At 39.4% G+C, this 23,680-nt stretch overlaps 1 protein-coding gene across 3 annotated transcripts in view; it reads left to right on the forward strand.

Annotated features, from left to right (window-relative positions):
- Positions 1–23,680, forward strand: part of kcnt1b (potassium sodium-activated channel subfamily T member 1b) — an 82,960-nt gene that overhangs the window by 35,337 nt on the left and 23,943 nt on the right. For all 3 annotated transcript variants that reach the window (XM_037680231.1, XM_037680232.1, XM_037680233.1), the window contains exons 2-14: positions 10,180–10,259; positions 11,895–12,000; positions 12,600–12,648; positions 12,853–12,912; positions 14,523–14,597; positions 14,736–14,819; positions 16,952–17,046; positions 18,363–18,543; positions 20,027–20,191; positions 22,244–22,380; positions 22,905–22,968; positions 23,192–23,300; positions 23,382–23,490. In XM_037680231.1, the coding sequence (XP_037536159.1) occupies positions 10,180–10,259; positions 11,895–12,000; positions 12,600–12,648; positions 12,853–12,912; positions 14,523–14,597; positions 14,736–14,819; positions 16,952–17,046; positions 18,363–18,543; positions 20,027–20,191; positions 22,244–22,380; positions 22,905–22,968; positions 23,192–23,300; positions 23,382–23,490 (1,314 nt within the window). The remainder of the gene's footprint in view (positions 1–10,179; positions 10,260–11,894; positions 12,001–12,599; positions 12,649–12,852; positions 12,913–14,522; positions 14,598–14,735; positions 14,820–16,951; positions 17,047–18,362; positions 18,544–20,026; positions 20,192–22,243; positions 22,381–22,904; positions 22,969–23,191; positions 23,301–23,381; positions 23,491–23,680) is intronic.

A 23,680-nucleotide genomic window follows, 5' to 3' on the forward strand; every position in this document is an offset into this window, starting at 1 on the left:
TTTACAACATTTGTGTACTTTTATATTCCTGTGGCTCAAGAATTTAATCACATCGATGTAAAGTAGCTGTGGAGGGCAGGTAATAAAAGCATCACTGCAGAGGGGTTCATCAGCATTCTTGTTTTTAAACACAAATAACAATGAATTTTTAACGTCAGGTTAAACTTATTGTAAGAGCTGGTTTACACTTGAGACATTACTCTGATGGTTTTCCTCTCAGCATTTAGTTGGCTGTTGATCAAAATTAACGTTCTGACAACGTGAGGTCCTAAGAGACATTTATGTTCTCAGCATAAAGTCTAAATTACATTTTTGACCAAAAGTACCAGCATGCTCCTTTACACGTGTTCTCCTCACTGCGTATTATGTTTTCTGATCACTGAAACATCACGAAGCACATTTTAAGGTCAGCAAATTTCAGTTGATGAAGTGCTTGTGCTGATTATTTAATAGAGCCTCATGAGTAATAATTTAGGCACCCACATAACCTGAACAAATTTCTTATGACAATTTTCCAATAATTAAGACGATACTTTGCAAAGCGTGTTACGAAAATGTTATATAATTGTGTTCTTCAGAACATTAGGGGTAACACTAAAACCTAAAATCAAGACCAGTTCTGTCTAACAAGAATGATTTTATGAAAAAGTTTCACCCTGCAGCTGGTAATCAGCTCATCGACCTCTCGGATCCTAATAAGATCACACTTATCAGAATCAAAAGAAGCGTTATTATCATTGTACCAAAATACAGTGAGATTATGTTCGTACAGTCATTCGAAAGATGAGCGGAGTGCACGTTGTTGCTGCCCCTAAGAGCACGGCCCCTTATTCTTTTAGATAGAATAGGGGAAAGGCCATGAGGAGAGGATAATGGTATTACAACAAAGATCTCTTCACACCTTGTCCATATCAGGACACGATTTAAGACATGAAAAAACTACCAGCAAACACATTTATAGACAAATGGCATATGCGTATGATGACAAGACGGTAAGATTTGTCCATGACGAACTTCCACATAGCACCATAGTCCTGATAAGATGTTGGTGTCAGCCGGTACAGCTCTGATAAACATTCGCAGAAGTTGGGGGGGTGGGGTTGTGTTGCGATACAGAGCTTTCTTAGTTTCCACACATCACAGGATATTTTTAAGACTGAGCTGAATACAGCTCCTCAGACTGAAGAAGTCTTTCGTATGAAAGACGAAACGTTTCTACAATTATTATTATTATTATTTTGTTTTGAATGTCCAGAGGACCTAATTTAACTTTTTTAGATCACAGGAGAAATTTGATAAGTCGGCCTTCTTCGAGGCCAAACGGGGGAGTCGGATTCAGATAAGCCACAATTGTTGATTTTTTTTTTTCAGGCAAACTGTTATTTCTCGTCAGCCTTGAGTCCTGCTGGTACTTTAGATCCAAAATGGCCAGATTTGTGGGCATTCCACTGGTCCATGATTATTAGCCCCCTCCAAGGTTGTCCCCAACATGCTGGTGAGTCCCAAAGCCACACATGGCCTATGATTCTCACAAATCGCTTCCATCTTACGGTTTAGCTCGTAAATCAGATGATTTTGAGTGCTCGAAGCACGAACCAAACTTTCACACAGGGTCGGCAGCTTTGCCATTGCCAAAACTGCTTTCTTCTTTAATAGCCGATAACATACGAATCCGCTGGTGCCAAAAAGCAGAAACCCTGCTATCATGATTCCAATATCTTCAGCGTCCTCCTGAGACTGTACGGAAAGGCACTTCAGATCCATGACGTATCCTGCCACGTGCGTCTCAGCGGGGCATGAGGGTTCTCCAGGACCCTGTCGCTTTGTTGAAAAACTTTTATCGATTGCGTTGAAACTGTAACTGACCAGATCTATGACAGTAGTTTACGTTTCGGAGGATGTGTAAATAGGAGCTCCGATACACAAGACGGAGAGCAACAAAGCAAGAGGAGGACGGGAGAGGGAAGAAGGGTGTCCATCTTGCACGAGAGCGAGTGAGGATTATCAAGAATACAAATGTGACAATAGGAGTTAAAAAATGAAAGAAAAAAAACGTAACTTTATTACTAGCAGAACCCAAGGGACCGGCAAGGCAGCAAACTAAAAAAACACAAGCAGAGTCGCTCACTGGGACCGAGGACACCAGACATGGCATGTGAACCTGCATAATGCTCCTGGAGGAACAGAAAAACCTGAAATAAAAACAGATTAACCAAATTACAAACACCTGCATGGAAAACTAACAGGAACAGGTGAGAGTGGGCGGGGCAGGAGCCGAGAACTGGCCGTGGGAAACAGAATTGTTAGCGCAGACTGATCAGGTAAACAAACACAAGAAACAGAACCAAAAAACAGAATAACATGTTATAAAACCAAAAACTTGATGACCAAAAGGAAATTAAACACTTAGAAGCATCAAAAAAGTATCAAAGTACACAGATTCTTACAGACTGATGCTTCAGAATCACCCAAAAATGCCTTAAATATAGACAACATCATCTCATCTAATATGAAAGTGATGGTTTGCAGTTAATAGGATGAGACAACAGTCTACAAAGCTCTGATGAGTCCCTAATGAATCATTATAAACCATTTCTATTAGAGGAAGAAATCTATATTTGCCTTTTTAAAGAATAATTAGGTTCTGCTTTGAGAGAGAGGTTTGGATCCTGCACGTCAGCAAACTTCCAGCAGAGGTTTAAGTCGTTCTTGGTTGATTTGAAGAGCAATATCAGTTGAAAATCGTATTATTATTATTTAAGAGAACGTGTCGTAAACACGTCAACATCCGAGGGTTTCCTTCATCACAACTGCACTCTTTCATGAAAATGCTTTTAAAAAGAAAAGTAGCCTGGCAGAGGAGCTTATGTTTTACAGAGTAAGAGGTCGTCTTATTTCATTGCTGGAGACTTTAAATTTAAGGCACCACATCTCGAGCCGTTAAAGGATCAAGAACATTGTAAAACACCCTCAGCTGCTGGTAATTGTTTTCCTGAAGCTGTAGTTTTTCATTTATTACTCAACCTTGAGATGGTTGTTGTGGAAGCAGAAAAAGTTTAAGCTGCATTCTGTGATTAAAGGAAGTTTTTTTTTTTTTGTTTGACATTTTCGGAGAATGGGTGCACCTCCTGACATTCACGAACCGGCCTCGCCCAACATCCTTCCAAAGCCAATAAGATTTAGTACTTTTTAATGTAAATGTGTTTGGGTAAAATTAAATGTCCTGGGAAGCAGGTCTAATTCAAGTGATTTCTTCTAAGCTCACACTAGATTAAATAAAGTGAGCCTCATTTTTTAACTTCACACAAAAAACTTCTTAACAAACCTTGACAGACACGTGACATCTGTTTTAGTTATGTAACGTCGAGACGCTGATTCTGTGCTGAGCTTTAATAATTTCTGCTGCAGTGAGTTCAAAGGGCTTGGGTGAAAATGTAGGAAGTTTAAAACCTCTTGTACATCCCCGTGACACACGCGCCTCAATGTAGAGATGCAACTGAAGACCTGAGAGGACCTTCTTGCTTTAATCTCTTGTCAGTCTTTTGGCCTTCCACCTCTCATTAGGGTAATTGGTTTTCTTTTCACAGATTTTAACCTCTTTGCGAGTCTTGAAACATTAGACAAGGTACTTTCACGCCCATTTTTGACCTGAACCCAATTCAGCCATGTTCCCACAATAATGAGGCTCTTGAACAGGAGTTCTCAGCTCAGCGTAGGAAGATCAGAAGTACAGAAGCAGAGAATATCAAAGATTCTTTGAGAGTGGTATTTTTAGATCCTCGAAGCTTTTAGGTCAGCCACCTCTCAGGGGGTGGTGTATGGGAATTTTTCTATTTTCAGGTTTTTGCTTTGTCAGAGAGGGTATCGGAGCATGAAATAAACAATCGTCGTGACAAAGCACAGTTACACTGACTGTGCTGCTTCTGAGCCCAGAGGCCCAGGTCTGATCAAAGACTGTAACGCAGCCTCCTGATTGGATCATCAAGCTGTTCAGTTTTACATTTGTTTTCATATAAGGTTTGAACGCATGTTTCATTGTTTATTCTTGTTTAGATACTAGAAAGAGCTTTACAGAGTGCTTTTATTCACTTAATCTCAAAGGCACATTGATAGGTTCAAGTTCAAGAATCTTTATTATCCCCAAGAGGCAACTTGTTTCAGTCAGTAGACACACAAAACATCCACACTAGACAAGACGTGAAAATCACAGAAATCATCAATGTTCGTTGAGAAGGCTGATCACTACAGGGAGGGATAAATGAGTTTTTCAGTCTGTTCGTCCTGCATCTGGACAGCAGATACCTGCATGCAGATGGAAGCAACCTGAACACACCATGGAGTGGGTGATCAGGATTTGCCAGAATCAGCCTGGCTTTATTCACTGACCTCACCTTGTGTAGGCCATTGAGGTTCTGTAGGGCTATGCCAGCAGTTTTGCTTCACATCCTGACAATCCCCGAGAGTTTGTTCCTGTTTTTGCTTGTCAAAAGTCTAAACCAACGGATGAAGGTGAAAGTTAAGAGACTCAATAAAACATTCTAATAAAAGTCTAATAACATTAAACAACAGAGCTTCCAATAAAAATGCCTTCTCTGTTGGGCCTTCTTACAAAGTGAGTTCATATGGGGGGTCAAAGGTCAGTTTGTCATCAAGAACAATTCCCAGATATTTATATTGTTGCACCACCTCAACAGCTTCATCGTTAATGACCACAGGAGTGGAAACTGAGGAGTTTTTTCTAAAATCAACAGCCAGCTACTTTGTCTTAGAAACATTTCAATTTAAAAAGGAACACTCACCATTCAGTGAGACACTGTGGGAACTGGCTGCAACAATTGTTTGTATATAAAATGAATAAAAGTGGCAAAAGAACGCAGCCCTGAGCAGAACCGGCAGAGGACAGAAGGACATCAGAGAGAACCCTACTGACCCTTTTTGTTGACCCATTTCAGGTATAAGTCTATACCTCTTGAGCCGCATTCATCCCTGGTACTGAAAACATGTTTTAGAAAATTTAGTTGTTTCAGTAAACTGATTTATGGTTGATGTTCCTGATGCTAAACGTTGAACATGAAATGGTTTGTGCTAAATCTTTCCCCCGGATCTCCCATTAACATTATATTATAACTTAAACGCTTTTCCACAAGACTAACTAATGCTGCTGCTCACTTGTATCGATCTGGCAACACCAGGATTACTATTCCACATGGTGCAGAGCATCTGGCAACTGTCTTGACATTATCTTTCCCCATGAGCTCAGGCCTTTTCTGCATGTCTGTTTATTCTGACGCCAACTTTTTTTTTTATTATTATTATTATTTGCAAAGCCTACATAGCACAGTTTTGTTTTTGTTCTCTGTGTACAGGTTTTGTGATTTGTGCATCACTTTGCCAGTAAAAGATTTATTTCAGAATGGACACTAGTTCCTATTTATATATTTTTCACACTTGTTTTTCTGTCAATCAGTAATTTTTAGGCTGCTTTATAAACATGACACTCCACATGCTGTTTATTAGTTGAGGACATGAGATCACGTGATGCATATTTTCATCTATATGTGAACGTTCTTGTTCTTGTTTATCCGTAATTGGTTTTTATATTGGTATAGAGAACAGTGACTGCCATAGAAGCCGCCAGGTTTCTTAAATTTATGTCTTTATCTCGTTTATATTTGACACCAGAGCTGATGCGCCTTGGCAGGTGATGGTTTGCAGATATGCTGAAACAGCATTTGAGCACTTAAATGGTATTGTTGGTGTTCTGAAGCTGTTGGCCGTCATCCGTTGTTGAATAAGTGCTGTTTGTAGCATTAATCAGGCGTATTGTACAATTAATTGCAACAAAAGCTACTGGCAGAGATTTTTTTTGTCTTTGTCTATGTTCCAGTGTTTAATTGTGTGGACAAACCACCCACATTGTGGTCTCACTGTTTGACAGTGACACTTTCATTTGGCAGTGTTCCTAAAAATTGGAACATTATTTCACTCTTGAAACTCAAACAGTGTTGAGTTATCTGGTTTTCTTTTTCTTTTTACAGGCACATAATTATAAAGCAGCGATGTTATTAAGCTTCAGCTACATTAGCAGCCTGGACTCACTAGAAGTATTCCTTCCATTGTAATTTATCTAATAATGTTGAATAATAATACGCTTCTTGTACATTTGAACTTTGTAGTGTTAGAATAGAAGTCGGGTTTTTACAGCTCTCCTCTAAGGATCATATTCAAACCACCATAAAAATAGTTTAAAACCTTTTAAAGTTTTTTAATTGAGAGTACTGTCAGAAGACATCCTAAATCTATCCACATTTAATGAAACAAGCAGTATGCCAATGTTCCCAGTTGCTAGTGAAGGTTTGTAGTTTTTGAGATGAGTTATTCTAGACTGAAATTGAACAGGGAGCAAGATATTCAAGTGGGTAGAAGTTACACTGCGTAGAAAGATAGAGGTATGTAGTTTTTAATTTTTTTAATTTTATTGTTCAAGGCAGCGCAGTGTGACAGATCCTGACAAGTGGAGGAGTAATTTTATCCACCACCAGGCACAATGGCGGAGCCAGCGGGGTCTTGGCCACCATACGTTAATATTCAGCCAAGGACCACAACAATCATTTGTGAAAACAATATATAAAACAATATTAAAAACTAGAAAGCACAGATTCTCCAAATGACTGGAATGGTCAGTTTGCATATATATGGTGGTGGCCATCTTGGATTTTGACATGGCAACCCAATTTTCGATAGTGACGTTCCTTACATCTAGATGCAGCCACACACCAAAATGGAAGTCAGACGTTGCTTGTTTTTGAACCAATCAATTTTGGAAACTATACTTTAAACTATATAAAATCTGAAAAGTTTAGTTTCCTCAAATGACTGGGCGGGGTTACATATGGGAGTATGTTGTTTACTTTTCATGTTATTCAGCTCACAAGCTTAACATATACATATATGGTGGAAGCCGTCTTGGATATTGATGTGGCAACCCAATTTTCAAAAAACACCTTTTTTAGATGCAGCCACACCAAAATGGAAATCAGTACCGCACTTATTTTTCATGATATCCAACTCACAAGACAGACGGACATTGATGGCAGCAGCCATTTTGGATTTTGACCTGGTAACCCATTGTTTGACGTAAAAGTTTCTTACGCCTTGATGTAGTCACACACAATAATGGAAGTCGGTAACCCCGTTATTTTTTGAGTTATCATTCACACAACATGCACGGACAGACAGGCAGAATGCTCTATGGGGGACAAAAACAATAATTAAGACAAACAAAAGCAAGTAATTCCTGGACTGCAGATGTTTATATTACATCATGAGATACACGGAAACTCTTACAAATTATTGGAAGATGGGTTTCTGTTTTGGATGGCTAATAGTCGCCCCACAACAAACACACAAAGAGAAAACCGAACAATACGATGATACGAACTGCACCACAGAGGAGTCAAGTTTCAGTTTTTGTCCTGCGCGTGCTTCCTGTATAAAGGGTGATTGCACGTCTGTGGACAAGCTGTGTAAACATGAAGCCTCTGTAGCCATTATCAATCTGTGACTGTCTTTTTCTGACGCCTAGGTAACACAAAGGGTCATAGTTTACTGTAAAGCTGCTGTGGGTTTTAAAAGCACTCGTAGCATGTAAAGTATAAAGCTAGCATTTCCTGTTCAAAAATATGATCGTGTGTATTTCTGTTTAATTCTTCATGACGAAAACACAGACATGTCACTAAATGTTTTCTCTCCTGGAAGTGGTCTTTATGGCTGTTGAACAAGAAAAAACAGAATTAGCTGGCTGCTATGACTTGTTCTTCCTTCCATATACCCTTTATATCCAAGCATATAGAGAAAACCTTTGTTAATAGTTGGATTGTGTAATTGCTATGCTATTATTTCCTCTCCTATCGTGTATTCATCTTGTCAGACGTGGTTGATGGCTTTAAGGGTCCCCTTTGTGATCGTAAGACCATTATTACTTCCCTTTCTTGCTCATTAGTGACAAAAAAAATCTCTGCTTTGCAGAACCAAACAATTATCCTCCCTCGTTACCTGCATTTATATTGATCACGGTTCTGCAGCCACGTCACCAGTCCTCCGCGAGTGATTGTTTGGTCAAGCGCCTCAATAAAAAGCCTATTAAACTTCATATGTATGCTCTTTAATAGCCTTTCATGTGCCATGTGAACAGTGCTTGATGTGTAATTGTTTTTATAGGGAAATGATTTTTAATTATTAATGAAAATGTTTGAGTTCAATATAGACCAGGCTGTTGTCTCATGTTCTCATTTATTTATGTCCAGAAATTAGTAAAGACTCGAGGGATGAAAATACTGTAAGCAACGTTTTGCATCATGTAGTTGTGTTCAGTGTGCATTCATTGTTCTTGAATTGCGCCGCTTGGGATGGCTGCATGTTGGAGTAGCTCTTTTACATTCATTCTGAGAGTTTGCTTTTGGAAACTTTAATTCCTCTTTTTCTGGACACAAGTCACATTTTTTGTGATGATTGTATCCTCTGGTATCGGATGCTGTGCAGCTGGAAAGATTTTTACAGAATTTTTTTTTTTAGTTTTGGATATTTGTTATGATGTGTAACCATAACAACAAGGTGGTTTTTTACAACCGGGAGCAGCTGATTAACATCTCAAAAGCTCAAATAATATCTCAACTACAGCCCCAGTTCTCAAATGAGTTGAAAAGGAGATGCCGTAGATGCATTCCCGTCTCCTTGCCGGCTGTGCTCGAGTGCCTGACCACTGAGATACTGGAGCTGGCAGGAAACATGGCTTGTGACAGCAGAAGGACAGGATCATCACCCAGAACCTGCAGCTGGCTGTTCGCCACAACAAGTAGCTCGGCTGCTGGGAGGAGTGGCCTCCGTTCAGGCTCTTGAGATGGCGCTGGGAGGAGTTCTGCCCAGCATTCGGGCGGTCCTGCTGCCCGGAGGGACCGAGACGCCAGCCTAGTCTGGGTGGACGGATTGGTCGGCATCTGATGTCAGTTTCTTCAGATCTGCTGTGGGGCGGACCTTTACAAGAGATCCTTCCTGCCTACAGCCATCAGTATCTATAACACCTCAATGAAACGAGGATAACACATTACAACAACATTTAATTTACGTTTGGGATTAATAAAATATTTTGAATTAAATTAAATACTATTGTATTCAATATACCTGATATACTGATTATATATATATATATATATATATATATATATATATATATATATATATATATATATACATACTTAATAATATTAACAGCAAACTGAAATATTCAAACCCTGTATTTATACCTGTGTGCTTGGATCAATGCTTCAGTAAAGCAATTTTAAATGCTGAATGTAATTTATCGTGTTTTTAGGTAAAACATGCACATCAAGGTAGGTGCGCCGTTATCTGATCCTAGTCGTTTGTAAAAATGGTTGACATGTATGTTATCATAAATGAAGTTAAAAAAGTAGCATTTTTAAGTCTTGCACATACTTGATGCTGTTAGCATTGCAAGAGGAACTACATGCTTTGTTGCACATTTACTTGAAACAGTTAACAAATATTTTTAGAGGAATTACACCAAAAAATTTATTGATATTTTATTTTGCTAGCCTGTTGTTATAATAAAATATTTCACAAAATGCAAACAAAATCAAGTAAAACATTTTTGAAATCAGAGGTATTTATTGAGTTCAAATTAGAAATTATTTGCTGAATTTAGGTCATTTGTATGTTAGCATATGGGTTTTTTTTTTTGAGTAAGTAAATATATTTTGTTGCTAATACTTTTCTTTTTATAATAAGAAGTAAAGAAAGTATTTGCTGAGAATGGTAGTTTCTAAACTTTGCTTCAGTCTTTTTTTGGATTGTGTATAATGTTTATTTTGGATTTTTAATTGTTTGTATAAAAAAACTCATGAAGAATATTTTTAACATGGTTTTGAAACTCATGTATTTCTTGGATGGGTGTCAGAATTTAAATTAAGGACTACGTGCACATTTTAATGAGTTTGCTTGGACACACAAAATACAATTTTTTATCTCTCGTCTACGTGGTACATTACAAATTAGAGTTTGTCTCTTGGTTATTATGTTTTGGAGTATTTGTGTTTGAGCATAAGGTGTGTATGCTCTCCTTCATAAAACAAAATAACATTTTGCTCGTACGTTTCCTCATAGGGTGCAGGTAGAGTTCTACGTGAATGAAAACACCTTCAAGGAGCGGCTGAAGCTTTTCTTCATCAAAAACCAAAGGTCAAGTAAGTGCAGCTAACAGAAAGCATCAGCCACTCTCGTCTTACAGTGAAAATGGTAAGATTGCTGTCTACCAGATAAGCTAAGTGGACAAATAATAACATAAAGAAACATTTGAAGTCGCTGATGATGCATGTCCATTTTCTGTTTCACTTAGGGTTTCTGTATTGCATTAGCTTCCTTGTTGTAAATGATTGTGAGGTTTTGCTTTTTTGTGGTTGCATGACATTAAGAAGCAAGGCCCATTTGTTGAAATGTGGCAAAGCATCAGTGCTTTTCTCACTGGGAGGCTGGTGGAGCTAAAGTGTCTGTTTAAAGCCACCCAGGAACAAATCAGCAGTTCAATGTGTTCCTTATTCATTTAGATTTTCCTGTAAAATTGAGCACAGCGAGAGGCCCTCGGTAGGAAAAGTCGTTAACATAACCTCAGCTCTGGAATGACTCGTCCTCAATAAGTCGGGAAAGACTGACACGAAGTGTCAAGAGTCTAATGAGAATGCCACTCCTGGTTGCAGGCCTTTGTTGTTTGTTGGGTTTCAAACTGTTTTAATGTTGATGCGAACTTCATTCAAAGAGACCATGTCAGAACGTATTAGGTCGCTGTTGTGGTTGTTCAGAAACAGCTAGTTCCACCCCCTGGATGGCACGCATGTCTTCAGACAGGCGTTTCTCTTAATTCCATGTGGCACTGATATTTGAACCTATTGGTATGAACCAAATGAAAATCCTGATCCCATTAAAAACTAAAATCCTTCTAATATATCTACTGGTCACCCATTTGTCCTGCTGGGTGTTTCTACAGTGTGTTGTACCCTCATAAATGTATATATTTTGCATTATTCTTGGAGGACTTGAAAGCTACAGGTGTGGATACATGTGTTTGTAGCCCTTTGTATTGGAAAGAAAACCCTCCAAGGTCACTGAAATAACTAGACATGGACATAAGTAATATTTAAAAAAAAAAAAAAAAAAAACTAATGAAAATCTGGGTTTTTTTTTATTTTGGTTTAACAGATTTTTTTTTAAATAAACTAATAAGACAGTTCTTCACAAAAAGGATGGACTCCCTAACTTAATTTTTTTTTTGCACAACCTTTTGAGGTAATCACTGCAATCAAGCAGTTTCTGTAACTCTCAGACCTCTGCATCTGTCAACAGGTTTTTAGGCTCACTCTTCATGATCAAACTCCTTCAGCTGTCTCCAGTTTGAAGGGTTTCTTCTTCAGACTTTGTTTCAGCTCCTTCCACAGATGTTCAATAGGAACATCAGATTAGGGTTCAGAAAGCCACTTCAAAGAAGCCCAGTGTTCTTAGTGTTTTTAGTTGAGTTTGGGTCATTATCTGGTTGGAGGACCTGCAACCTTCTAACATGTTTCATTCCAGAATGCCTTGATAGTCTTGAGATTCTTTTGCGCTCTGCACAGATTCAAGACATCACCTGTTTAAATGACATTCTCCCAGAAACTTTGTGGCTTGTCAAGATGCATTTTGGCAAATTCCAGAGAGCATGACATATGTGAAAATAAGATATTTAGCTTCTTTTATTACCAGTGAAAATCTAAACTTTAGATTGAAGCCTAAAGTGTAAGTCTGTGAATGAAACAGATCCGATTGGTGTGTTTTTTTTCGTTGCTCCACAGGTTTGAGGATTCGTTTGTTCAACTTCGCTCTGAAGATTCTCACCTGTGTCCTCTACATAGTCAGAGTCAGCCTGGACAGCCCCAGAGAGACCAACAGTAACCCATGGTGAGAGTCGGCAGGAGACGCTCCTCGTTTTTTACCCTTTCAAAATAAGAGCATTATTTACTGCTTGGCTGCTGATTTTAGTTTGTTTAATCACTTAACTCTGATCAATTTCATTTCAAACGAGCCAGATGACTATCTACAAAAAAGTGTTTCCATCCAAGAATTCCTTTAAATAAAAAGCCACAGGCTCTTCTTGAGAATGAAGCTGCCTTATTTATTTTTACAGAAAGGATGTCATTTTATTTGTGTCATGTTTAATGTGACCACAGCGCACGGAGTCTGTGACGAACAGCAAGTTACACCTTCTGTTACTGCATCGTGTTTACATATTGTTTTAAACATTTCCAGCAGATGATTCCAACGAGCCAATTTCCTCACACATGCCTACGTTCACACATTTGAAATCTATTTTTGTTTTTTTCCCCTTGCTGCTTTTTTAAATTTTTTCTACAGTGCAATACGTCGCAATAGCAGTTCTCTAAATACCACCGAGTCAGACATCAACTGGTACGTTTCAGACAAAAATATATGCTCATGTTTTCAGTTATTGTGTTGCATTTAGTAATAAATATTCTTATTACTGTTTATTTATTTTACAGGGCTCGAATTTTCTGGGTGACTAGATGCGAGTCTGTGTGGGCAGTACAGGTGAGGGTGTTAAACCTGCTGTGAATATGAACATAAATTATAGTTCAGTTCCTGAGCTAAACTTTAAAGTGCAATTTAACCACAAATTGCCAGCTGTCATTTATTAGACGTAGAGGGCTGTATTTCCTCTGTGACGGTAATAAAAACCAAAATGGATGAGTCTGCAGATTTGGGCTTCGTTCATCACCTTCTTCTCTGCTGCAGGTGACAGTGGCCTTAATCAGTTTCTTGGAGACTATGCTGATCACATATCTCAGCTACAAGGTAAGAGGCTCCTTCACTGCACTCGGTTTGTCTCATTAATCATCCGTGGTGTTTTACAGCTTTTGGATTAAAGTCCAGAACTTTTGTTTTGTTCTCTTTTATGCACCGAAACCTTCCGTGGTTGAGTCCAATTACTCAGTCTATCCCAGCTGGGTTGCACGCAGATATTTAAACAGGTTTGCAGAGCTGGAAGTGTAGCAGATGTTCGATACGGAGGCAACATATACTGTAGGTGCATTTCTGTGTATTTGGCGATTATAAAAGGTGCACGGTACTGGCTGTGCAATACAATAAATCATAGCAAGAGTCAGCAGAAGCTTTGATATAATTCTGTAGGGTTAAGAAGTCTGGGTTTGGTTTTGAAAACAGTTCAGTACATCTTTAAACATGTCTGACAACTCGGACAGCTTCCTCCTCTCACACTAGTGAACATGTTGCAGAATCACTTCAATGTGCTTCTGCGATCGACCTGTGAAACGTCTTATCGTCTCGTATTTAGATCATCCTTTTGTGTTAAACCACACCATTTCCTTCTTCCTCTGTGGGTTGTTTAATGGATTTCTGTTGCTTGTATCATGGCCTACTGCCCTAAAAGACAAGCGCTCGTGTAATTGCTTGTGTGGTTTTGTAGCGTTTAGCAAAGCATAAACTGCTGGACCAGTTTTATTAAACTTCTCAGAAAGTGATCTTTAAATCTACAAAATCTACAAGTGATTAACTTCAGGAGCCCGCTCAGTTTTAGATGGCTGCCACGGCTAATTGACCACAGCAAACAGAAAAATAGCTACAAATCAGTCAGTTTTACTGATATTTGCACACATTTGGTGCGATTTAGATGAGATTCATCCCCATCACGTGGTCCCAGTCCCAACAGATTGTGCAAGATCTTTGTTTAAACTTCAGCATGCAAGGTGGCTGGCTATATGCCCTCTTTCAAGAAATCCTAGTTTCAGTTCATGTGGAATGGCTCCATATTGTGTTTTCTAAGTGGAGATGAACTCAACTTTTAAATGATTTGTGCACAATCCAACATAAAACTGAAGGCTCAGCTTTAGTTCCAGTCGAAGGCAGCCCTGCTTTCTCATTCTGCCGGGGTTTGGCTGCATGTTGTCATGCACCGCCTGCTGAAGATTACGTCCACTTGTTGTTCGCTGCGCTGTGATGTTAGACCAAACGTAAACCACGGTTCTATCTCTGCTGACTGGAAAAGGCCGAGCATTTTGTATTCAGCACAGCACTGATTACATGCCTCGGCATGTTATTATAACGAAAAGAACGATTGCGTAACAGGTGTTTAAAAGTGAGAATGAAGGATGCAGAAATTTGAATAGATTATCAGAATGAATAGAGACCTGATTGAGAACATAATGCTGGTTTTATATAACCTGACACTGTAGCTCTGCATCATCAGAGGAGATGAAATCAAGTTTATAGATGGATGGATGGATGGATGGATGGATGGATGGATGGATGGATGGATGGATGGATGGATGGATGGATGGATGGATGGATGGATGGATGGATAGCTAGCTAGCTAGCTAGCTTCTTATCCTCTCTGGCACTATAAACTCACTGATTTCTTTACCTTTTCTCATAAATCTCAACTCTAGGGGAACATTTGGGAGCAGATCTTCCAGATGTCCTTCATATTGGAGATGATCAATACAGTGCCATTTATAGTCACAGTGAGTATTTCAGACAAACAGCCTCTGTTTGCTTTTTTGCTGAATATAGAATCTTGTTTTGTTTTGTCATTTTTCTTTCTGTACATTAAAATAATACGCTTGTAACTACAGCAAATCTGTTTCACCTCCACCTTTTAGATCTTTTGGTGTCCATTAAGAAACATATTTGTTCCCGTATTTCTTAATTGCTGGCTCGCCAAAGGTGCTCTGGAGAACATGATTGTAAGTATTTTTTATATTTAGTTGTTTGTTCTTATTACTGTACTTATAACGCTGTGTTTCCTAAATCCAACATAATTACATTAATTATGGTGGGAAACAGCCATTGGTACGGCTCTTTACCGTCATAGTTTATATTATGGACTTGTTGCTCATAGAAGTCTGGGTGGTCTTGTATGATTTTAGTTTCACAGCACACAAAATTAATTTATTTCAAAACAGAACACTGATTATGTTGCCTTGTTTATTGAAAATTTATTCCACTCCATCTTGAAGGAACAATTAAATCATCTTGTAATGTATTTGTTGACAAACTCTTGTCTATTTTTGCCAACTAAAACATACTTTTGTGTTAAATCTCGATTATAATCGCCTACTGATGTTTCAAATAATCAGTTTTTATACATAAAGATGAACCCTAAATTCCTCCTGCCCTGACTTTCTTCGTAATTTTACAAGCCAGAACTAGGAATGGAAATAAACTAAATGTAATAAAAAAGAGAAGCATCAACTCTCAGTTCATACACTCTGCTCTTCTGCAGGTTTTAGGGGAGCATTGACCTCACTAGAAGCTGATGAAGAATGTTGGCTGTGAATGTTTTGGACGTTAACTCAGTTTAACTGGACACAATTGAATTAAATGGGCTCATTCCCTTCTGTCGTTGTGTAAACACATCTGAGCCGTGCACGAAGCAGTGCATCTATATGAAACAAGTTGTTTTGTCTACATGGGCGTAACCTTGTTAGCAGGAACACTGGCGCTTTGATAAGTTGGCCTTCCATCTAATTAATTGGTATTTTTCACGAACACTTCTGATTTATTCACGTTCAAGAAGCAGACTGGTTTAGAAAGACGTGGATGTCACAACTGCCTGTTTTGTTTCTCCTGGCAGATAAACCTTTACACTGAAGGAGCTTTATTATTTGTTTTTTTTTTCAAACATTATTATATTGTACAATTTGGAAGCAAATCATGCACAGAAATAAAAAGTTGTGCCGGTCATGCTCAAATTCTGAGTGCTACGTGGCATTTAAAGCAGTTTGTTATATTTAAGCTGCAGTGTGATTTGTGAGATCACTGTGATTCAGATGAGGTCAGGACACGGTGAGCGCTTGATGCCAAAGCTTGTAGTCGGCAGATGGCAGAACCGGGTCCTGCAGCGAGGAGGTGGTACAGGCAGGACATGCTAACAAGATGCAACTATTAGTAGCTAGTAGTTGGGGAGTTTATAGTTAGGTTTTAATGCAGTGTTTAACATTAGATTTTAGAAACTGGTGGATTTATGCGTCACATTGTTGCTTTCTCTTAATGTACTGACAAAAAAATCTAAATAGTCATACCGTGATTAACTTTTTGAGCTTCTATTTGCCGTAAGGCAAAACTTTAATATGAATGAAAATGGTGGGAGTGGTGGCGCAGAGGTTAGAAAAGGTGATCCTATGATCGGAAGGTTGCCGGTTCGACTCCTCGGACCGACAACATCAAAATGTGTGTGGAAATGTTGAAACACCCACACCTGTCTCCACCTTCATTTACTCCACTCTGAGCCCTTGAGCAAGGCCCTCAACCCCCACCATCTGCTCCCAAACAGGTCTCTCTTGAAAATGAGTCCTCATGACTCAATGAGACTGCCTGGATAAATAAAGGGTAAATAAATGAAAAATAAAAATGACACTGTACATGTAGAAAAACATGTACCGGTATGCCTCAATATTCGTTTCAGTAGATGCATTAAAAGATTTGTGATATCTTAATTAAAAGATCAAGTTCCCAACGTGTACGATGTGTAAATTAAATTGGGGCAACATGTTTGTGAACCGTTAGCGTCTGAAGTTACAGAGAGAGACTATAAAAATGAGGTAAAGTTGTCCTTGCACTTCTTTCACATCGTCACACACTCTGAAAATACACACCATGACAACAATGACCACTGTTTATTTAGTCAACAGCAGAAACTGTGATTCTTCTTGTAATAAAGGGCGTCTAATTAGCTTTTCTTGAATGATTTCTCAGATGCAATGTGACTTTTGTTTAATCTTTGCAGAGGTTTTTATTTATAATCCAGAGTAAAAAAGTTTTATTCCTCTGTCATAATTTAGTAAATTAAATATGTTGGGTAATCTTGTCTCCACAGAATGATTTTCACCGTGCCATCCAGAGGACCCACTCCGCCATGTTCAACCAAGTGTTCATCCTCATCTGCACATTACTGTGTCTGGTTTTCACAGGGTGAGTCGACATCTGGTATTCAAACACCTCTTGACCCAAACGTCTTGCAGTCACAACAAAGTGTCCCGTTGGTTGCAGCGAGGCCAAAATTGTTTCTTTTTTTTGTGATAGGATCAAATTAGATTGAAGGAATCCCTGAAATTCAACTAAAGTTACATTGGACGAGCTTCCCTAATATTATTTAATCAAAAGGCCTCTGTTCATGGATAAAGTATTTGTCCCAGGAAAAAAAATACCAAATTTATCAATGCATAAGAAAAAAGAGACCTTTAATTATTAAAGCAACACATTTTTTTGTTTTTAATTAAGAAGATATTCCACAAAAATATGGCCACTGTTTATCATTCAGGCTGGCATGTTCTGCCTCGTTACAGATTTTTTTTAGTTTGTTTTGTTTGTGTCAATCATCTGTGAAGACGCCAGTAAATCCTTTATTTTTACTCTTTTCAGTAGGACAGAGCGTTTTCTTTGTTAGAATTAAATTTCTGTATATTTTCAATTCTCACGTGGCTGAACTTGTTTATATCTGACTGAAGTAAATTTGTCTCTATCAAAAATAAATTAGTCTTATCTCGCGGCTCTTTTCTATTAGATTGATTTTTCTTTCAACTTCCTCTTTTCCTCTTTTTTTATATTACTTCTGCAAGCACAAATCATTCAACTATGTTTAGGGCTACAGCAAAATGTGTTGTATCGGACAGATTTTTACTGTAGATTCACCACTAAAATGACTTTATTTTAAAGTTTTCTTTCTTGATCAATCAGAAAGTTGACATTTTATGTTTTGTTGACAAAGACCACCTCAATTTATAACTTTTGTACCGTTTAAGACTTCACTGTTGTTGATGTTAAACCAATAACTCACCGGGGTTTTTCATTCACTTAAACCTCAGTTATTTATCATTGCTTTTAGATTTATACCACTATTTCATTTAAATCAAAGGTGCTTTCTTTTAGGCTGTAGCTGTTTGATAGAGATCCTGAACCATGACCATCACTCATCATTTCCTCTCCTTCACATCGTCTCCTTCCTGCGCCTCCAGGATTCATTAAACCTTCGATCTATCTAAGAAAGAAAAATTAACTGGCCCAGGCAGTGAGAGAGAACTGATGGAACAATCAATGCTGCCACTTAAGATGAGCGACTGCGCTGTGCTCATGTTGTTTTCTGAGTTTCGCTCCGGACCTGTCTAAACTATAATCTTGAAGCACCTTGGGATATTTAGTGAGATACTTATCAAGTGTTTTATTTAGATTTTTTTTTTTCTAACATGAAGCACGCTCGTCTGATGTATTTGATTATTTTCTTTCTGCAGAGCTTGTGGGATTCAGCATCTAGAGCGAGCCGGGAAGAACTTGTCCTTGTTTGACTCGTTTTATTTCTGCATCGTCACTTTCTCCACGGTGGGCTACGGAGACGTTACACCGAAGATCTGGCCCTCCCAGCTCCTGGTGGTCATTCTCATCTGCGTTGCACTCGTAGTCCTCCCACTACAGGTACATGAAGGACTAAACCAGCACTTCACACACACCTCATCTTAGATCTGTCCATTGATTAGTCAGGTCAAGTCAGATTTATTTGTATAGCACATTTAAAACAGGAACTGTTACCAAAGTGCATTAACAAAAGAAAGACATACACGGGGAGATTAGGCTGCAGCCACTTGAGCGGCGCCACCTTTTTAGATAAGTGACAACATGAGGAAAGTGGAGATCAGAAATGACCTCAGAACAAAAAGCAACATAAATAGACATAAGACACATAATATGCCAGTGAAGACATTGAGTTTGAGGGAAGGTCGTAGCACAGCACAATCCAGAACCCCCCCAGCCATAGTTCTGATAAGAGATGGTTGTTTATCAGCCAGCTCGGTTGAGTTCTGTCACAGGCCCATGACTTAGGAGATGGGAGGGGGTGGAGAGGGGGTGGAGAGGGGGTAGAGCGTCTTTGTTTCCATGACATCCAAGGAGGAATTGAGATAGTTCGCCTTCCAAGGCCAGGTTCAGATTCAGATATCAACATTGTTTTGGGTCAGGTCTAACTCATAAATTTCCGTGTCTGCCTTACAGTCTTGCTAGTACATTCTCTCATGGCAACTCCAAACAGACAAATTTGGTTACTTATGCCGAAGTCGAGCTTACAACTTCTCCAAGATTTATTCTTTCCAACCATTCGTGGACACTGCCAGACAGTTCCACAGTCCTGATAAGGATCAGCCTGCTCAGCTTTGGTATAGCACCACATATAGTTCACATGTAGTCTGAGTGATGCCAAGCTCGGCACGTTCTCCACACATTCCAAGCAGCTTAAACAGCTGCTGGTGTTTCCAAATTTGTTGACAATCCAGATTTCCACCAACTCTAAACAGCAGAATCCAGTTACCATAGATCCAATTATGTTTCCGTAGAGGTAAGAGGGTTCTCCTTCACCCTGACCACCTGTTGCAAAAAATTGATCAATTTTGTTGAGAGACCAGCTGATCAAATCCATCGTTAACAATTCAGAATGTATGCAAAAAAGAGGCTCTGTAAGAAAGAGGTTAACAAGACAAAAGAGGGACGGAGCAGAGGAGGATGTGTCTGCCTTCCACTGAGAGCAAGTCAAGAATTAGAAATTTTTATGTTCACAGCTTCAAATATTATCATAAAATGTTCATGCAGCAGATGGAGACTGACAGTAATTTCAAATTTAATTAGGCGTTTGCATCACTAAGAGTTTTGGCTGCAGAAGGAGTTCACAAGACTCAGTCAGGTTCAGACTCACTTCATCATGCATTTAAATGTTCTCCCAACACTTCACTTCATCACCTTGGATGTCTTGAAGACATTATGTCACTGTCAAACTCATGGGGAGAAAATTGGAAATAAAATCATGCTTCTTGCATCACAAATTTTCAAATAATTTGTTGCTTAAGATCAAACCTGGCTCAATGTATTTGTTTACTTTCAATAGTTCTTGATTTCACGCCTGTGTTGTTAGTTTGAAGAGCTAGCGTACCTGTGGATGGAGAGCCAGAAGCTGGGAGGGAACTACAGCCGCCACCGAGCGCAGACTGAAAAACACGTGGTGTTGTGCGTCAGCTCGCTCAAGATCGACCTGCTGATGGATTTCCTCAATGAGTTCTACGCCCATCCAAGGCTGCAGGTGCAGTGGACAATGAACGAGACAAATTAATATCCTGTAGAAACGTTAAAGAACAGTTTTATGAATTTAATCTAAATTCTTGTTGAACACTGAGATTTGCATTCAGTTTGGAAATTGGCAATACAAAGTATCAAACCACTGAACATTTAAAAGTACTTGTGCAAACAGGAAGACTGGCAAACATGTCCATCCATCCGTCCATCCATCCATTCATCCATCCATCCGTCCATCCATCCATTCATCCATCCATCATCTTCCGCTTGTCTCAAAGTCGGTTCAGGGGGGCAGCAGCTTGAGCAGGGAGGCCCAGACATCTCTTTCCACAGCCACATTTTCCTGCTCTTCTGGGAGGACTCCAAGACGTTCCCAGGCCAACGGAGAGACGTAGTCTCTCCAGCATGTCCTGGGTCTCTTCCCAGTCGGGACATTCTCGAAGCGCCTGCTACTGCTGACTCCTTCGAGCTGTGGTGTATGTCACCATGCAATTACGTAGTTGTGTCGCAGCTTTTTCTGTTCGGATTGAAACTGAAGCAGCTGCTTCAACCCGAACAGAAAAAGAAATGCGTCAGTGAAACGCTGTAATCATAGTGTAATGTATATCGAAAAATCGAAAATGTTCTTGAAACTCATATCACCGTTATTGAATAAAATTATGTTGTGATATATATCAATATTGAATTATTGTCCAGCCCTACTTGAACTCCTCCACTTGAGGCAGAACCTCACCCCCAACCTGAAGAGAACAATCCACCCTTTTCTGACTGAGGGCCACGGCCTCAGATTTGGAGGTGCTGATTCTCATCCCAGCTGCTTCACACTCGGCTGTGAACCGCTCCAGTGAGAGCTGGAGATCACGGCACGATGACGCCAACAGGACCACATCATCTGCAAAGAGCAGAGATGAGATCCTGAGGCCACCGAACTGGACTCCCTCCTCCCTCTGGCTGCACCGAGAAATTCTGTCCATAAAAGTTATGAACAGAATCGATGACAATGGGCAGCCCTGGCAGAGTCCAACTCCCACCCTGAAGGGGTCCGACTTACTGCCATCAATACAAACCGAACTGTCACACCTCTTGTATAGGGACCAAACAGCTTGTAGCAACGGGCCCCCAATCTTATACTCATGGAGCACCCCCATAATGTACCCCAAGGTCAAAATGAAAATCATAAACTTTTTTTTTTTAATAATCAATAGCTGATGTGTCCTTAAATAAAAAAGACCGTAGCTAAATTTGTGCTAGATGCCAACTACCTTTTGTGTTTGTTTGCCTACAGAAACAGCTGAAGTGGCTGAAAACAGGCCGAACGTTAAACTTGTTGGCCATGTTTGTTTACCTGCTCAGATTATGGTCAGCCTAATGGAAATCAGTCATGTGACCCCAGCCTTCTTCTGGTTTTCAGATGATTCATCTGAGTTCTTTGAGAGTTTTCAATATTTCACATCAATATAGCAGAAGAATACTGGAGTAAACTTTTTCAAACAACACCATTTGATCTATGCAGAGAACCTTTGTGTTTGATTTCGTACTTTGCAGTGAGTACCTTTTAACTGCTGACCTACAGGTATGGATTATTGTTAATCTCATTTTAAGGGGTTGTGTGATTACCTGATGTGTGGCTTAAAGTACTTCCATTAGTTTAATGTTTTTTTTCTTCTGTGTTCATGTGGGATAAGTGCGGAATAATTACACAAGACGAGCAAGCAAGAGTAGAGTTTAAAGTGTCCCTTCCGGTTCATAAAAAGTTTTAATATTCAGCACATTAAAGATTTGTCTTTTAACAAGACCCAACTATTAAACTTTACTACATAGAATATGTGCAGGTATAATAGTAAATTATATGTTCAGAACTGTACTAATTTCCTCAGAGAGAAATTTGCCTGTGCTTTTTGTTTACTGCCCTCTCACTTTATAAAAGTATGCAGTTCATCCAGACTGTAACAGCGTTTTTCATAAATATTCATACATTTTTAATAGCCTTCATAAAAACTGAAGATCTAATAAGTTTGGGCTTAAAAAAAAACAACGACTCTGTTGATTTCTGTTGCAGGACTATTATGTGGTGATTCTGTGCCCGACAGAAATAGACATTCAGGTTCGGCGTATCCTGCAGATCCCTCTGTGGTCCCAGAGGGTCATCTACCTGCAGGGATCTGCCCTCAAAGACCAGGACCTGATGAGGGCCAAGTGAGTCAACCATGGCTTGGAATCTTGAAATTAAACAAAATAATGAATTAAAAAATATTTTCAAAATACATATTGATTGATAACGTGCTGCAGTTGTTTAATTCTAAGACTTTTTTTTTTTTTTTTTTTTGCTAATCCGTTCCCTTGTTTGGCTTAAAAAGTGTGCAGCTGATGAGGCGTTTCATTTTCAGCGCTTGTATTAAATCCACAACTGGATTTATAAATGCATCACTTCCTGCCACGCTGCAGGGGGTTCACGCTTCCCTCCTAAATTTGTAAAGTATCTGACAAAGATCAATTTTCCTGCTCCCTCGTGTGCAGTTTTACACCTGACTAACAGCAGACGGTTCTCATGCAGGTTCAGGACTGTTAAACTTTTCGAGCTGAAGTCTGGGAACGATAGCGCTCATCCACACCCTGCATCGACTGGACTAAACGATCGATTTTATGTTTGGCTGAATTTGCCCTCCTGCTGCCACCAGCCCATGACCAGATCCTCATTTATCTGCCTTTGGTTCTTTTAGGATGGACGACGCTGAGGCGTGCTTCATCCTGAGCAGCAGGAATGAAGTTGACCGAACTGCTGCTGTGAGTCGCATCAAAAAATGAGTCGAATTAAAGACGAGGCTGTTTCAAGTTTCACTCGTGATAATTGCTTTTTTATTTTTTCTAAAACAGAGATACTGTGTAGATGTTATCATGACTGTCTGTTAAACGTGGAGGTCTGCTAAAACTCCAGAGTCCATAAAATCCCCCCTGCCTTCATGAATGAGTTACTGCACGGGTATTGAAGCCGTTTCTCCTCCTGCAGGATCACCAGACTATTTTGAGGGCATGGGCGGCGAAGGACTTTGCTCCAAACTGCCCGCTTTACGTCCAAATCCTCAAACCAGAAAATAAATTCCATGTAAAGTTTGCTGGTGAGTATCCGTAGATTCAGAACTGGAAACGTTTTGCCAGTCGGATGCAGAAGAAATGTCGTATTCGTTTGGTCTGAGCAGATCACGTCGTGTGTGAGGAGGAGTTCAAGTACGCCATGTTGGCTCTGAACTGCGTGTGTCCCGCCACGTCCACGTTAGTGACTCTCTTGGTTCACACCTCCAGAGGACAGTGAGTACACACTACCACCACTTACAGTAAGCGTCTAAACTGCTCCCTGTCTGCAGGTTATTCACAGGCTGATTGGTAAAACAGTCCAGAATTATTCAATCTAGATCAGCTTTTCCACTGTTTGATATTTATTGAGTCTAACTGGTGTCTGCTCTCAGTAAAACTCCATCGTTTTTTAGTTGTCACGTCA

This window comes from Nematolebias whitei, chromosome 8, assembly GCF_014905685.2.
Source record: "Nematolebias whitei isolate Nwh7 chromosome 8, NemWhi1, whole genome shotgun sequence".
Classification (NCBI taxonomy): domain Eukaryota; kingdom Metazoa; phylum Chordata; class Actinopteri; order Cyprinodontiformes; family Rivulidae; genus Nematolebias; species Nematolebias whitei.